Source organism: Notamacropus eugenii, chromosome 2, assembly GCF_028372415.1.
Source record: "Notamacropus eugenii isolate mMacEug1 chromosome 2, mMacEug1.pri_v2, whole genome shotgun sequence".
NCBI classification, from domain to species: Eukaryota; Metazoa; Chordata; class Mammalia; order Diprotodontia; family Macropodidae; genus Notamacropus; species Notamacropus eugenii.
Genome location: NC_092873.1, coordinates 342,487,097 through 342,504,846, shown reverse-complemented (window position 1 = coordinate 342,504,846; position 17,750 = coordinate 342,487,097). Strand labels below are relative to the sequence as shown.

The 17,750-nt window shown below is 49.6% G+C and overlaps 1 protein-coding gene and 1 long non-coding RNA gene across 2 annotated transcripts; both read left to right on the top strand.

Annotated features, from left to right (window-relative positions):
• The first annotated feature begins 615 nt into the window (after positions 1 to 615).
• On the top strand, positions 616 to 6,137 carry FOXJ1 (forkhead box J1). Its single transcript, XM_072645784.1, has 3 exons — positions 616 to 703; positions 1,314 to 1,971; positions 4,361 to 6,137. The coding sequence occupies exons 2-3, from the start codon at positions 1,486 to 1,488 to the stop codon at positions 5,129 to 5,131; spliced, it is 1,257 nt and encodes a 418-aa protein (XP_072501885.1). The 5' UTR covers positions 616 to 703; positions 1,314 to 1,485; the 3' UTR covers positions 5,132 to 6,137.
• Positions 6,138 to 10,083: 3,946 nt separating this feature from the next.
• Positions 10,084 to 15,806, top strand: LOC140528185 (uncharacterized). Its single transcript, XR_011975102.1, has 2 exons — positions 10,084 to 10,299; positions 15,521 to 15,806. It is a non-coding gene; the product is annotated as an uncharacterized lncRNA (long non-coding RNA).
• The last annotated feature ends 1,944 nt before the right edge of the window (positions 15,807 to 17,750 follow it).

Here is a 17,750-nt window from a genome sequence, read left to right as displayed (position 1 = left end):
AAGGATAATGTCCCTGAGCTGTGCTCCGGTCTGCTCCAGACTTTCGCTTGGCTCCCGGGCGGTGGCATCGGACAGACAGACAGACCTGCCAGCGACCTTGGATGACCCTGGGGATCAGGGGTCAGGGAACACAAAGAGAACCAGGGCCGCAGCAAAGGCTGCAGGAACTTGACGGAGTGCCTCGCACGGCCCCGAGAAGGCCCCCAGCCCGCCCGGAGCTCAGTCCCGGGAGCTTCCCGTCAGTCAAGCAGGGCGGGGACGGGGGCAACCGGTGAGAAGGTCGAGCCGCCTCCCGGGAGCTGCGCGGGTCTGCGGCTCTCAGCGCGGGGCCCGCGGCGCTGGGCGCGGGAATGCGCGGAGCGAAGGGGGCGGGGTGAGGACCAGACCAAGCGCGGAGTTCGAAGCGATGCAGCGGGCTGGAGAGTGGCAAGGCCCGCGGTCTCCATGGAGACGCGCGGACCAATGGCCGCCGCGGAAGCTGTTTATGGGGGTGGGGCGTCGCCATGGCAGCGGGAGAAGCCTTCCCGAGCAGCTACTTAATGCCGGTCCCAGGGCCGCCAGCGCTCAGAGAAGCTCAGCCGGGAGGGGGGGGTGGGACGAGGGGCGCTGGCGGGGCCACGAGCTGGGGGCGGAGAGTGGCGGGGGGCGGGGGGGCCCTTTCCTTCCAGAACCTTCCTCGGGCCGGGGCCGCGCTCTGAGCCAGGTAAGGGGCGGGAGCGGGGAGGGAAGACTACAGGGGGAAGAAGGCGGGAGGGAGGACTGGGGCAGGAGCCAGAGGGGGCAGCCAGTCCGGAGCGGGCTTCCTCGTCCCGGGCGGACGCCCCCACGGGTTCGGGGGGCCGAGTCCTCCTGCCCGCCTCTGCTCCAGTCCCCAGCCGTCCCTGCGGCTTCTTCGGTCTTGCCTTCTCGGTTTTCCGCCCTCCCTCCCTGTACAGCTGGCCCCCTGCTCCCCTGTCCCCCATTCCTGCTGTGGTTTGGGGGCGAACCCTCCGGACGCCGGTTCTTCCAAGAAAGCGGGAGAGCTCAGGGGCCCCGAACCGCTGCACCCGGACTTTGGGGGCTAGGAGAGCCCACCCTAGCACGAGAAGGCGAGACAAACAGGGTGGGCTTTCCGAAATTGGGACCGGACTCGTCCTGGACCCGACGTGTTCCGCGTCTCGCTCAGGACACCTTGCTACCCCTACCTCCCTACTCCCTACCCCGCTCCCGACCCCGTCCCACCCTGGCAAGGCCATTTAACAAGAACCCGCGCCTCCCCGGGGCTGAGGGGTGCCTTCAGTCTTAACTCTGCCCCTTCCACCCCGACCCCCCAGGCTCGGCTGTCCCGACGTGTTTGCTGGAGGCAGCCCCGGGATGGATCTAAGCACCGCCGCCCGGGACCCCCTGTGAGTGGAGCTGCGGTCGCTGAGTCAGAGAACGCAGGAGGACGGTCCCCGCGCTCAGCACTTGGATGCTGAGCTCACCCGCGGGGAGGACCCCCCAGACATGGCAGAGAATTGGCTGCGTCTCTCCGGAGCAGGGGCGGTGGAGGAGGGCGCTCTGGAGGAGCCCAGCGGCCTGGATGACAGCCTGACCAGTCTGCAGTGGCTGCAGGAATTCTCCATCCTCAACGCCAAGGCCCCCTCCCTGCCCCCTGCGGGGACTGACCCCCATGGCTACCACCAGGTGCCAGGCTCAGCAGCCCCTGGCTCACCCCTGGCTGCAGATCCCGCCTGCCTGGGACAGCCACACACCCCAGGCAAGCCCACCTCCTCCTGTACTTCTCGGAGTGCTCCCGCTGGGCTGCAGGCCCCACCCTCCGACGACGTGGACTATGCCACCAACCCCCATGTGAAGCCACCCTACTCCTACGCCACGCTCATTTGCATGGCCATGCAGGCCAGCAAGGCTACCAAGATCACTCTTTCCGCCATCTACAAGTGGATCACAGATAACTTCTGCTACTTTCGCCATGCTGACCCCACATGGCAGGTAGGGGAGGGCACACAGGCAGGGATATTCTCCCCCTACCCCCATTTCCCCTCCACTCTAGGGACTAAACCCAACCCTTTTGTGTTACCAACTCAACATCCATCCTTCATCCTACTCTCCCTCTCTCCTCTTCCCCAAATCCAGAGTGGTCAGGAAAGCTGTCACCAGGCACATTCTCCTAGTTAGGACAGACACCTTGAAGTGTGCAGTCCCCAGTATCTGATTTGGGTTTGGATCTTTGTTCCAGGTGCTTGGAAGGTAGGGTTGCCCAGATTTCTGATCTGGAAATTTGATCAGAATTGGGACAGTGTGTGGTCCCCTGGTGGTCTAGTGGTAGGGAAAGTGGACCAGAAAAAGAAACAGAACAGTGCCTCCTTAGAGAACATGGGAAGTGTGAACTTTGCCATCCTTTAGATTCTCCAAGTCACTTGGTATGTTTAATTGGGAAAAGTCAGTGTGTGTGCTGAGATTATTCCAAGGATGGGCGGAAGTTTTATCCAAGGCACTAGAACCTTGTTTCAAGGTCACATGAGTGTCTGCGGATTCCAAGAACTTAAAGGCTGAGGTTTAAGAATCCCCAGTCCTGACCAACACCTTTTTTTTTTTGTTTTTGGCCACTATCTTCCCCAAGCTGCATTTTGAAATGGACAAGCTGAACTTTTGGGGGTGTTTGTTCAGGGAAGGGAGGAAACAGTGAGGTGTGACAAACAGCTACGACTCCCTTCTGGGATGTGTATATATGCACCCTTCCTGGCTGTGTGAATGTGTGTCCTTCCTGTAGCTACAGACCCCCCCTGGAGGCCTCTCCCCAGTTTCCTGACTCAGCTCCTCCCATTTTTCTCTTCCTACTCTCCCTAGGGGAGCAATTACCTGGGCCAGATGCTCCCCACAGGGGATCTGCCCATGGCTCTTATTAACTGTTCCAAGGCTCTGGAACTTGACATAGCACAGCCAAGGGGCCAAGGCCACCATGTAAACAGCTTTGCCAGGACAGCCACTTCTCCCCCGCTTTTGGAAAATGGAATGAGCTGGCTTAAAGGGTACTGAGTTCCCTGATGACTTCAACTACTTGTCTAGGATGTTACAGAGGTGGGGGTGGGGGTGGGGGTTCATGCCTCCTGTGGAAATAGGTGACTTCCAAGTTCCCTTCCATCTCTGAGGTTCTTTGTGACTGTGTAACCCCCTACCTTCCAACAGAGGCAGGCCTGGGTCCTACTTCCCTAAGTGGAACACCATGGTTTAGAGGTGCACCTGAGCTCTATGGAGGGGGGAATCCAAGGAAGGATGATAGAAGAAGGATCAAGTCAGACTACCAGTGCAGGACCAGGGCCCTAGAGGCAACAATGGTCCCAAGAGAACTCTTCCCCCACCAAGGCAGGGATAGGTCCCTTCCCAACAGTCTCTGTAAGGGACTCTGAATCTCCTTCCCCAAAAGCACTGTTGATACTCCCAAGTCTGGGAGAAAGTGGATGTTGGAAGTAAGGGGGTGAGGGGCAGATAACAGATTCCTAATCCCAAACCATTCACACTTGGCTGAAGTTTGAACCCTGACTTCCGGGCAATTGCTACCTAAAGAATTGGAGTTTTGACAGAGGAGGGGAGGTAGGAGAGTTTGAGACAGAGCCCCAACCCTATTGCATGGAGAGGCTGGGGCACTAGGAATGAGAGCTATGTTTCTAGCTGGATAATAATCAACTGAGGCTGGTGGGTGGGAGGAAGGGGGCTCTGGAGGCTAAGGACCTGGGCCAGCCCTCAGGCTTAACAAATAGTGAAAGTTCCTGGGTCCCCAGGCCTGCCCTGCCCCCCCACCCCCGCCCCTCACCACACACACACACACACACACACACACACACACACACACACACACACACACACACACACACACACACACACACACACACACACACACACACACTGTCTGTTAAGCAGCTATGTCTTCATTCTCCCAGCCTCCAAGCTCCATAAACAGGCTGGTCCTGCCAGCTGTAGGCAGAGGGTGACAGCAGGTCCAGGCCCTGGGGGAGCTGAGAGTTTTGGCCAAGGGCCTGAACGGCAAAGGGAGGGAGTGGGATTGGAGGCGGGTGGCACTCAGAGCCACCCTGTGGCTCAGAGCTCAGATGGCTGAGCAGGCAGATATCCCAGCAACAGGAAACAAAAGCCCCCGATAGTGTCCCAGCTCCCAGTGTCCCACAGCTGGGGTCTGGGAGCGGGGAGCCAGGGAGTCAGGCCAAAGGGCTCCCCTTCCCTGGCTCTTATTGCTTTACGGAGACCATAGCAGAAAGGAGGGTGCCTGTTACCTCTCCTCTCCCCTGCTTGCTTTCCTGTACCCAGACTAGTCTGGTTGCTTTCCCTTCCCCCAGTGACCCTTGATCCTTCTCTCTCTGCCCAGAATTCCATCCGCCACAACCTGTCCCTCAACAAGTGCTTCATCAAAGTGCCTCGGGAGAAGGATGAGCCAGGCAAGGGTGGCTTCTGGCGCATTGACCCCCAGTATGCAGAGCGGCTACTGAGTGGGGCTTTTAAGAAGCGGCGGCTGACCCCAGTCCACATCCACCCAGCCTTTGCCCGCCAAACCCCCCAAGAGCCCGAGACAGGCACCTGGGCGGGCCCCCTGGCCATAAACCCTGAGGCCCAGCAGCTGTTGCGAGAATTTGAGGAGGCCACTGGTGGTGAGACGGGCTGGGGAGCAGGCGAGGTCCGGGCCGGACACAAGCGCAAGCAGCCTCTGCCCAAGAGAGTAGCCAAGGCCCCACGGCCTGCCAGCACCACCCTGCTGAGCCAGGAGGAGCAGGGGGAGCTAGAGCCTCTCAAGGGAGACTTCGACTGGGAGGCCATTTTTGATGCGGGCACGCTGGGTGGGGAGCTGGGCACCCTTGAGGCCCTGGATCTGAGCCCACCGCTGAGCCCAGCCAACCGCAGCAATGTCGACCTGACAGTACATGGTCACCACATCGACTGCCCCACCACCTGGGGCCCCTCAACTGAGCCAGCCACGGATGGGCTGGACTTTGATGAGACCTTCTTGGCCACCTCCTTCCTACAGCATCCCTGGGATGAGAGCCATGGGAGCTGCCTGCCCCCGGAGCCCCTCTTTGAGGCTGGTGATGCCACCCTGGCTGTTGACCTAAACGAGTGGGCCAATGTGGGCGCCTTCTTGTAAAAGGCTGGAACCCCTCCTCCCCTCACCTCTGGACATAAACCGCCTCAGAATCAGGGCCCAGAACTCCCCCAAACAGGAGCCTCAAGGACGTGCCTCCTCTTCCTAGGTAGGGGCTAATACTGAGGATGGGACAACTTCCAGGCTCATGCTGCCCCTAGGCAAGATTGCCCTTGGGACCAATCCCAACTGAGAACCTGGAGGAACCAGGAATCCCCTTATACACAGTGTTGCTGTCCCCAGATTCCTTCCTATCCCCACTACCTCCAGCAAGCAAGCCCCGAGGACTGGACGGCCCAGCTCTCAGTGTGCGTCTCTGCCTCTGCCTCTTTCTCGCTTCCCCAGGTCTCTATCCAGGGAAAGTTCCCAGGTACAACAGATGCTAATTAGGTGAAAGCAAATTAAATCCCTGGAGGCTTCTCCCAGTAAGGCCTTCCTGGAGATGGAGACCTGGCCAAGGACTGTGGAGGAGCCCGAGGAAGGCTAAAATTGCAGGGAGGGGCTATGAGACTAGAACCAGAAGTAAGGGAAGGGGGTCCTAAAGAGATTTTGAGGCCAGTGGGTCCAGCAGTGGCCTCCTTTTAGTTTGGGCCCCAAACCCTTGAGGCAGAAACAGAGAGTGCAGATTGTACACTTTCTGAATCAGAGGCTTGTCCCTAGATCCAGGAGGCAATTGGGATTCACAAGCAAGTCCCCTCTTCCTGGGGGGTGTGGGGGCAGCTGAGCTGCAGGGCTGGGGAGCAGACTTATGTAGTGAGTGTAGCTGTAGCTAAGAAAGAGTAGGCTGATTTAACTGGGAATGGGACCCCCTGACTCAGTGCAGTCACTGCTACTGGAGCTCAGAGGGGTATAGGAATTGGGTGTGGGGGAGGGTGGGGTCCCTGCAGCTCCCCAGAGGTGAGGCTGTCCCAGCCTGGGTCCCAGTGGACTGCAGCCCCACACCCACCCTTCGGGGACAATTTAACTTTTTTCATGGAAAGTTATTTACAATAAAAGAACTGAAAACAGATATTGCCCTTTCCTTTCTTTAGGGGTAGTAAAGGAGGGGAGGGGTTCAAGGTTTTGTTGGGAAAGTGGCTTCATGTTACTAATAGCCTTCCTGCTGGGGGCTGGGGAGCCTTTTCTAGGGCCTTGAGAAGCAGGAAATCTTACACAAACCCCCCACCCCCACTCCCCGCAACATGAAGATACACACACACATACATATGCACGTGTGCACACACACACATATATATAATACACACACATATATAATGCACACACACATATATAATACACACACACATATATAATACACACACATATATAATGCACACACACATATATAATGCACATACACATATATAATACACACACACATATATAACACGCACACATTTATATATAATACACACATTTATATATATAATACACACACATATATATAATACACACACACACACACACACACACACACACACATATACACCTTTTCCTCTGGGGGAAAGCTGAACTTTGAAGAATGGGGAGGGAGCAGGGTACTCAGGCTAGAACTTCCCCTCCTCCTCCTCCTAAGCCTCTCTGCAGGACTTGAGCTCTGGGATTTATACAGCACTGCCTGCAAGGCCAGGTGAACTGATAAATGCATCTCCAGAAAAGAGAAGGAGCAGAAAGCCCTTTCACTCTGGAGTCCAGGTATAAGTGGCCCCTCCATCATCGCAGTGGTGAGAACTGCTCTGGCAGCCCCTAGGGAAGGCATTACGGTGGGGCTCCCAAGGAAAGATGAGAAGAGAGGAAGGAGCTCCTCTGCCTTGCCCTGCCTTGCCATGGTCCTCTCCTCCCACTGGCATACAAAGGCTTCGTGTGTGCCCAGGCCATAGCCAGAACCCCCACTCCCCTGCTGAGCTGGCCTGCCTGGACTTGCCCAAGTCAGTCAGGCCCTGGGTCTAGGCCTTCAGGGTAGACCTGCCTCTCCATCCCCCTCCTCCAACTTGTTGAGAAAAGAGGACTAATCATCTGGTCTGGGAATCAATCAGTCAGGCTCTGGCCCCTCACCCCCGTCACTCTCCATCCTCCCTTCCAGTGCCTCCCTCCCAGAGATTCAGCACTTGATAGAGAAGAACCTGTCCCTCTCATTGCCAGTGAGTGCCCACTGACCACCCCAGACCAATATCATTCCATGGAAACTAAGGCACAAGAGCTGGGAAGCTATCAATCAACCCTTTCCATTCCATTCTCTTTCAGACTAAACCATGAACAATGAGAGTCATTCTCCACCCACCCACCATGGGGTACTGCAAAATCTCATAGATGTGGAGGCCATGACATCAATATCCCTGCACATCTGGATCCCATGTACACAGTCACACACACACACACACACACACCCTTTCTCTGCATTCCACCTAGGCAGAAGGCCAACCTGGCAAGCTATTGCTCCCTGTTGCTGCAACTGACTTGCTAATCATTCCAAATACCAGTCCTCCCAGGTGGGTCAGAATTTGTCACAGGGAAGCCAACCCCTTACTTCATCCTCACTTTCTGTCTCTTGAAGTGAGCTGAGTGAGATAACCGACTCTTTCCACAATCTGGGGCAGCTGACAGTGCATGGACTCAGGAAGATCCGAGTTCAAATCCAACCTCAGATGCTCGCCTCTGTTTGCCTCAGTTTCCTCGTCTATAAAATGGGGATAATAATAGCATCTGGCTCCCAGGACTGTTGTGAGGATCACATGACATAATAACTGTACAGTGCTTGGTGCAGTGTGTGTCTGGCACATGTTTGTTGTTGTTTCAGTTGGGTCTGACCTTTCATGACTCCATTTAGGGTTTTCTTGGCAAAGATGCTGAAGCGGTTTACATTTCCTTCTCCAGCTCATTTTACAGGTGAGGAAACTGAGGCAAACAGGGTTAAGTGAGTTGCCCAGGGTCCCACAGCTACTAAGTGTGTCTGAGGCCAGATTTGAATTCAGGTCTTCCTGACTCTAGGCCTGGCGCTCTATCGTCTGTGCCACCTAGTTGCCCCTGGTACATAGTAAGAACTTTATAAATGTTAACTGTTCTTATCTCCTGGAGAACTCCAAGTAGAACTCCGAAGTCTGAGACCACTTAGGTTCACAAACCAGCTCCGGCCCACATGCTGTCTGGGACCTAACTGACCTCCACTTACTGGATACGCCTTGGACAGTGGGCCTTCCTTCCTAGGGACAAGGGTATAGACAGAATGTAAACACAGATTTGACCAGATTCCTGTCCAAATACAGTCTTTCTCTTCCGTCTCTACCTTCTCCTTCTCCCACAACACATACACATTTTTATTTGCATAGTTATTGTTCTGTCTGACTCTTCATGAGTTTGGACTCTTCAGGGTTTGGAACAAAGATACTAAAGTAGTTTATCATTTCCTTCTCCAGCTCATTTTACAGATGAGGAAACTGAGGTAAGCAGGGGTAAATGATTTGCCCAGGGTCACACAGCTAGTAAGTGTCTGAGGCCCGATTTGAACTCAGGAAGATGATCCTTCCTGACCTAAAGCCCTGCAATCTATCCACTGTGCCACCTAGCTGCCCCATCTGTTTGCATAGGGCCCCTTCCAAATCCATGCCTGGCTTGCTATCCAGTTTTGACTTCTTCTGGAAGGCCTTGATGTCAGGGGCCACCCTGGTGCCTCTGAATTCAAGGAGTGAGCTTGGAGCATCCCAGGGCCCACCATATGACTTATTCATGAACAGGAAGAGGCAGGCCAGGATTGCTGAGGTTGGTCCTTTCCATTCCTCATATTAAGTTCTCTTTCTCTTCCTTTCTTCATTCTCAATTCCCAAACCTTTTATCCTAGAGTCCCTAGTAGGTACAGTTCTTTCCAATGAGTAATTGATGGCTCTAGATATCTTACTTACATCTTTAAAATCCCCTATTTCCTAGTACTACTCTGCCTGATTACCCTCTCTACACCTCACCCCATACACTTGCCTTTCCCCTGCTCTGCTTATGGCTAACGTCACAAGGGTCAAACCCTTAGCATGACTTTGCTGATACCCTTTGATCTAGTTCAGAATTAAGAAACCATGAGAAAGAAGTCACTGGTTGCCAACCCCCAAAGCTTACAACATAGCTACCCATTTGGGTAAGGAGGACATAATCAACCAGCATTTAATAAGGGCTTACTATATACTGCACATTATACTAAGCTCTGGGGCTACAAAGAAAAAAACAAAAAATGATTCCTGCTTACAAGAAGCTTATATTCTAATGGGGGAAAAGCATGTCCATATACAAATACATACAAATGACAAGATTATCCTAGGGGGATTTTATTATTATATTATACTAGCAGCTGAGGAGGGGGAAACAAAAGGGAAAATACTTTTGGAGAGGGTGTCATTTTAAGGAAGCCAGAGTTTCTAAGAGGCAGGCTTGTGCAAAGACACAGGAGAGACAAGAGATGGAACACAGGACATGAGGATCAGTACGTAGGTGGTACAGTGGATAGAGCATGGGGCCTGGAGTCTGGGTTCAAAGCTGGCCTCAGGCACTTATTAGCTGTGTGACCCTAGGCAAGTCACTTAAGCCTAATTGACTAGAAACAACTACAGCAAGTGGGCCAGTAAAATGGGCCTATTCAGTGTATAGTGGAGAATAACATTTTACAAGATTGTTAAGGCAGTGTAATAGGGACTGAGCAGGGCATGCTCAGAGATGCCCCTGATTCCTTGATCGAGTGTGTTAGCTCATCAGTTGGGCACGGTTGGAGAAGATGAAGCCTCAACACCAAACAGAGCAGTTAATATTTAATCCTAAAGCCCCAGGAGTTTAGGATAGGGAGAAGGGACATGGCCAGACCTTGGCTCAAGGACATCACTTTGTCTTTGTCCCTCTATTTTCAAAGGAGACCAGTGACATCACAATTTGAGTGACATCTTGACTTGCACTTAAATTGGATTTAAGGGAGGCAGAGTTGAGCAAAGTTGTCAGTCTCACTATCTCTCCCACAGTCTGATATCAAAGTCCGTTGGTAAGACAAAAATCAAGACAACCCATAAATGGCCCAAGATGCAGTGGATTGATGTCTGACCACTCCACAGTGCCTACTTCGGCCACCTCATGGCCATTGGAACTAATTGTTCTCATCTGCCCATTCCATCAGAGAAAGTCTTTACATGCCAGGAGGTGGACATCACCCTAACTCACTGACAGTACTGAGGTCTGTTAGTTACCCTCAACCTGGTTTAGCCCATCTGCTGAGTTGGTTTTTGTGGGGTGTGGTCAATGCACACACTACAGCTTCTTGGAGTCGTAGTGAGAGCTGGGTGGCAGTGGACTCCAAAGGTGGAGGAGCAATCCGAAAAAGGGCTCCACAAGCCTTCACACCAGAGGGGCTAATCCTCTCTGAGTACTCCACACGCTGGACATCACTTTACTGACTGTATGGAGGATGGATTGGAGTTGGAAAAGAACTGAATCAGGGAGACCAGTTAGAAAGATGAGAGATATCATTGTCCAGTGGAGAGGTGATAAGGGTTTGAATTAGAGGGGATGGCTATGAGGGGAGAGGGGGAGATGGTCGTGAAAGATCTGGAGATGGAAATCGGATTTGGCAACTTGTTTCATGTATAGGGTGAATGAGAAGCAAAGAGAAAAAGATGACAGGAGATTGTAAATCTGAATCAAGTTGAGGCCTTGTACAGTAGTAAGGGAGGTTTGAAGAAGTGGGACTTGGGGAGAAAGACAATGAGTTCTAGATTGGGCACATGAAGTAAGTTTGATATATGCCTACAGATCATGTAGTTCAAAATGTAAGTAGGCAATTTATGATGTGAGACCCAAGATAGGAGGATTTATAGATCTGGGATAGTTAAATCCATTGGAGCTAATGAGATCACCTAGTTTTCAGTCTAAGTAGGCATGTGACACAGGAGCAGGGGAGGATTTGGCGGGGGAGGGTGAGAGGATAGAGGCAAAATGATCCTTGTTTTACCCCCTCCCTCTTACACTCTCTTACCCAGATAGTACCTGTACCTTCATTTAAAACAGGGAGGTAAACAGGTGAATGTGGCCTCCATGGCAATGAGGGTGAGACTGACCCCATGTGGCAAGCCTGGGCCTGCCTGAGATAGGGTTGCGGGGAGAGGTAGGGGACGGGGGAAAAGAGTAGGACTGCATTAACAATGGAAGGAGGAGGCAGCAGCAGCAATCCAGAGACCTGACTGACGCATTGAGACATTCTTGATGGAGGAAGAAGAAAAATTAGATGGCAGCAGAATGGGGATGGGAGTGGGGGATGGGAGTGGGAGATGGATAGGTGGAAACAAGAGAGGCAGCAGTGTCAGGGGAGAGACAGGCATGCCAGGCCCCATATGGGATGGATGGTCCCCTGTGAGTCCAGACTTGAAAATAAACTGGTGAGGTTCCTACATTGGTCCTCTATAAATTGTGTCTTCCCCTTTCCAATTCCAGGGCCCCAAGGTTGGTCAGGTCAGTGCTTCTGGATCAGGTGAGCTGGAACCTGAATTTTCCTTGGGAAACTAAAGGTAGCTTGGGAAAAGAGTAGAAGACAGCTAGATGGATGCTATTAAATAGATATGATTTTCCTTTTCCAAGTTAACAGGGCCTACACTGGATAGATGAGAGTGTTGGAGGTGGGGGAATACAATAGAGACACATTAACCCAGAAGAATGTGATTTCATCTGAAGGTCATTCCTACTCAGGTTATCAGCTTCAGCCTCCCTTCCCAGACCTGACTTAACTCCCCCCAGTCCCCTCCCCAATCCTCTATACTGGGATGGGGGGCGGGGCAGGGCCCTGCTCTCTCCTGACTCTGTCACATTAGTTCTGAAACTCTATCCAGGGAGAAGGGATGACAATGAGGCAAGGCTATTTATTCATCCCGGACAAACCAGACACTCTTCAAAGAGCAACCACAGTTATATCTCCAAGGAAGACAAGAACTGCATGGAGAAAGAATTGAAGGGGGCCATATAATTTCCACTGACTTTACTTACTTCTACCCCACCCTCAAATCCCAAGGCCCTTTTAAGCTACCTGAAGCTTCCAGTATTGGGCTGGGCTGGGCAGATTTCCAGGGCTGCTGTTTGCCCAAGGAATTATGTTGAAACTGGGAAAAGGACAAACCAATTTTTTTTCCTTCCCCTACCTGCCTAGCCAGTCCTCACTGCCCCCATCCACCAACTGTAGGCCTCTTCTCTGAAACCTTTTCTCCCTTCCTGCCTTGTTCCTAGATCTTAGGAAGCCACTTCTCTTTGTTCCCACTCATCATCACTATAGCTGTCAACAAACATGAACTAAGCATTGTACTATGTGCTGGGGGTACAGAGAGGAGTATAGCATGTGTCTTTAGTTTATTGTTTCATAATTGGCTTATTATGTCATAGCTCAGACCAGGTATGAAATTCCCCATCCAAAGTACAAAAGTCATCATTGCCCCAAGACAAGGACTTTGTCTTGACATTGAGGAAGGCTTCTTAACTGGGGGTAAGGAGTGAGGGGATGATGGGATAACATTTGTGGAAAGAGCACTGGACTTTCAGTCAAGAAAATATGCATTCTAATCCTGCCTGAGACACTCATTAGCTATGTGACCCTGGTCAACTCACTCAGACTCTCCCAGCATCAGTTTCCTTATTTGTATAATGGGGATAATAACAGCACTCACCTACCTCAGAGCGCCATTGTGATGATCAGTTGAAATAACCCATGAAGTGCTGTGGAAAGCTTTAAAGAGACCTAATGTTAGGTCTCATTATCAATAAGGTGTGAGCTCCCCTAGCCTTAGGTACCAATATCTAATGATGCCTTATTGCTCACAGAGCTGATTCCTAAGCTATGCTCTTAGATTTGGACAGAGTTGGGCAATGAGGACAGTGAAGGGATTTAAGTTCACATTAAATGGTGGCGGTTGTTGTCTTTCGTTCTCAAAGAGGACCAAAATGATGTCACCACGATAAATTCAAGTTTCAATGTGTGTGACTGTGGCTGATGAGATCAATATAAGCTCAGAATGCTCTACCACAGATTGGGCACAGATAATTCGCGTGAATATTTGGGGTGGATACTCCAAATTTGCACATCCTACGTTTTCTTTGTGCTGTTTCAATTTTGCTTTGCTCATAGACCATAGTACCCTTTCTGATGTGGGCACCCCATGCTAAGTGGTCCTGTACCAGTGTCTCCCATGTTGCACAATCAAATCCAAAGTTCTTGAGAGAGACCTTGAGAGTAACCTTGTATCGCTTCTTCTGACCACCATGTGATTGCCTGACCCATACTAGTTCTCCATAAAACAGTCTTTTTGGCAAGTGCATATTTTGTATTTGAACAACATGACCAGCCCATCAGAGTTATGCTCTCTAAAGTAGAGTGCGAATGCTTGACAGTTCAGTTTGAGCAAGGACCTCAGTGTCTGGTACCTTATCCTGATAGGTGATTTTCAGAATCTTCCTAAGATAGTTCAAATAGAAGTGATTCAGTTTCCTGGCATGGCGCTGATAGACTGTCCATGTTTCATAGGCATACAACAATGAGGTCAGCACAACAACTCTGTAGACCTTCAGTTTGGTAGTCAATCTAATACCTCTTGTCTCCCAAACCTTTCTTCAGAGCCTCTCAAACACTGAACTAGCTCTGGCAACGCATGCATCAGCCTCATTGTCAATGTGTAATCCCTAGAAAGCACACTACCAAGGTGAGTGAACTTATCCACAGCATTCAAAACTTCTCCATTTGTTGTAACTGATGGTTCCACGTATGGATGATGTAGACATGGCTGATGGAGCACTTATGTTTTCTTGGTGTTAATTATTAGGCCAAAATTAGCACAGACAGCAGAGAATTGATCCATGCTTTCTTACATCTCAGCTTCAGAGGCTGCATTGAGTGCACAATCATCTGCAAACAGAAAATCATGCACCAACACTCCCTCCACTTTGGTCTTGGCTTGTAACCTTTTCAAATTGAAGAACTTACCATCAGTACAGCAGTTGACCTTGATGCCATGTTCATCCTCATTGGAAGCATTGGACAACATGGATAAAAATATCATGCTAAAAAGCATGGGAGCAAGCACGCAGCCCTGTTTCACTCCATTGGTGACTGGGAAGGCACGGGAGTATTGTCCATTATCCAGAACCTGGGCAAACATGCCATCATGAAATTGACGTACTATACTGATGAACTTCTCTGGGCAAACAAATTTTGACATCATTTTCCATAAGCCCTCACGACTAACGGTGTCAAAGACTTTGGTCATATCTACAAATGTTGTGTACAGACCACATTAAATAAGGATGGGTTGAAGGCACTGGAGCTAATGGAATTATCTGGAGAAGAGATCTGTCTTTAAGAATCTGAAGTGCTATCACCTGGAAAAGGGAATTGTTCTGTGTGGCTCCAGAGGGCAGAACCAGGAGCGATGATTGGGTGTTTCAAAGAGATAAGCTTAGGTTTAATGTCAAGAAAAACCTCCTAACAATTAGATCTGTCTAAAAGTAAAATGGACCGTCCTAAGAGGTGGTGGATGCATTCTCCATCCCTGGAGACCTTCCAATAGAGCCTGAGTGATCATTTGTCAGGTATGTTCGATTTGTTCAATCATTTTTCAGTCATGTCCAACTCTCCATCACCCCATTTGGGGTTTTCTTGGCAAAGATGCTGCAGCGGTTTGTTGTTTCCTTCTTCAGCTCATTTTACAGATGAGGAAATGGAGACAAATAGGGATAAGTGACTTGCCCAAGGTCACACAGCGAGGAAGTATCTGAGGCCAGATTTGAACTCAGGAACACAAGTCTTCTTGACTCCAGACCAGGCACTCTATGTACTGTACAACCTAGCTGCCCCAAGGTTAGATTAGGGATTTCCTTTGGGGTATCATTGGGAATAGATGGCCACTAGGGTTCTTCAAAACTTTCAGATTCTGTGCTTCTAAAGAAAATATCTTGATGTAGCTATCATAATGGCAGTTCAGTGGAGAGGTGCCCTTCTCATCTTCTAAATAATAAAGTACACTGGTAACTTGGTAATAGCAAAAATCTTGGTAAAGTGGAGGGAATGTGGAATGGAGAGTCAGAAGACCTCGATTTTATTCTTGGCTCCACCATTAACACTGAAGATGGTAGTTAGGTAGTATGGTAGATAGGTAGCATGTCAGACTTGGAGTCAGGAACACCTGAGTTCAAGTTCTGCTTTGGACACTTATTAGCTATGTGACCCTGGACAAGTCACTTTAACTGTGTTTGTCTCTGTTCCCTCATCTATAAAATGGAGATAATAGCCTACCTCACAGAGATGTTGTGGGGACCAAATGATCCAGTATGTAAACACTTTTGAAATTTTTAAATGTAATATTAATGCTAGCTGTGTGACCCTGAGTGAGACATCACAATTCTCTGTTTCCTCTGTAGATGTATTCTGGATGATTCTAAAGATCTCATCTGGCCCTAAAGTTCTAAGACTGTGATCAGCTGAGACAGACAGGACCCAAGGGAAGACTCCAGACTTTATGAAGGATCTCAAAGGAAGCAAGCAGTGAAGAGTTAGTCCCAGGAAGAACCTGACTGGTTTAGGAACATCAGACCAAATTTGAAGGCACATTGGAGAAGGGGATTTGTGAACAAGCTGTAAAATCTTAGCTCCAATTATTTGGCTAAAGATTAAATAGGCCCTGCAAGAGAGGAGGGGGATAAAGCACTGTCTATGTCTCTGAGTCTGGTATGAAGGAGTTGGGGCCTCGGGGGTGGGCACAGTTCCCACACAGTCTGGTATTGTCAGGACCCCCAAGGTCAAGCCCTCTGATGGAGGAAGGGGGTGGATGGGCATACTCACCAGGGATGCCCCTTGATAGAGTGTGTAAAGGGAAGATTTTGTAGGGGTGATCAGCGCTGGGAATCTTATACTAATCCAGGCCACTTGGAGAATCAAAGAACTGAGTCCAACCATTACTGGCTCATAGATGCACAGATTTAAAGCTGAAAGGGACATTAGAAGTAAATCGCTTCAACCCTCTTGTTTTTTACAAATGAGGAAAGAGAGGTCTAAAGGGAGTGAGAAAGTAACTTGCCCAAGGTTGTAGAGGTAGTAAACAACTGAACTGGGATTTTAACCCAGGTTCTCTGATTTCAAGGACAGGCAGAATATTTTCGTATAGGATGCTACCTGCCCAGCCTCCAGCACCCAGCACCCAGCTCTAAGTTCCTGTAGGAATCTAACTCTATTGCTGAGCTATGATATAATCAAACCCTGAAGACTGAGGGTGGTAAGGTGGAAAGAACACTATGTAGGAAGACAGCTATGTCTCCAGGAGGCTAAGGCCACTAGGTAGAATGTCCAGTGAGTAAACCACTGCTAGTCCCATCTCCATCACTGAGCATGCCCCTTCCCCTGGGACATACTTTATTGTCCCCTACCTCTTGAGGCTTTTGCAATATAAATGGGTGAAATTCAGAGAAAGAACTATGGAGTCTGAATGTAGATTGAAGCACACTATTTTCACTTTTTCTGTATATTTTTTTCTTTCTCAGGGTTTTCCCCTTTGGATCTGATTCCTCTTTCATAGCTGTGGAAATATGTTTAGCATGATTGTATATATATAACCTAGATCAGATTCCTTGCTGTTTTGGGAAGAGGGAGGGAGAAAAATTTAACTCAAACTTTTACAAAAATGAATGTTGAAAACTATTTTTACATGTAATTGGAAAAAAATACTATTAAAGAAAAAAGGAATAAATGAATGGAGAAAGGAGGAGATGAGAGGACAGGGGCATGGTGAGATAATACCTTTGGTTTGGCATCTAGTCCTTGAATTGCAGAACCCCAGAAAGCTAAAGTTGTGTCTTTCTGTTAGGCAGGTTCCCGTCAGTGGTGGTTGAACATGGTTCTCACTAAGTGGTATTTTAGAGATCACTAGTCCATTTTTGAAAATAACAGTGATAAGAGCTTAACATTGTATGTAAACTATAGTACTACAAAGCCCTTTCATGTATGTTATTGCATTAGAGCTTCACAACAGCTTCACAGAATATTGTATTTTCCCTATATTTTCTGGACTTTCTTCATTTTGCAGAGCTTTTGTATTTCTGTTGAGATCACCACCATCTTTCCAGTCATTCAAGCTTACAACCTTCAAGTTACCCTCCACTAGCCACTCTCTCTCACCCCCTCTACACAATCATTTGCCAAGTCTTGTTGATTCTTCCACTACCTTCGTGAACTTCTTACATCCATTCCCTTCTCTGTCCACTCACATGGTCACCAACCTAGATCAGGCCCTCATTGCCTCTGACCTGGACTATTGCAATAGCATTCCAATGTCTCCCCTGCTTCCATTCTTTCCCCTCTCCAAACCATCCTCTACCTGGATGCCAAAATATTTTTTCTAAAGCACATGAATAACTTGTAGAATTTAGGAACCTGAGTCCTGCTGTCAATGGCTCATAAGCACATCATTTTAGAGCAGAAAGGAATATTAGATATCCATTGGTGTAATCTCTCATTTTAAAGATGGAGAAACGGAGGGTTAGAGAGAGAGATTAAGTAACTTGCCCAAGGTCATAGAGGTAATAAGCAGTGAAACTGGGATTTTAAGCCAGGTCCTCTGACTTCAAAGACAGGCAGAATATTCTCATATAGGAAGCT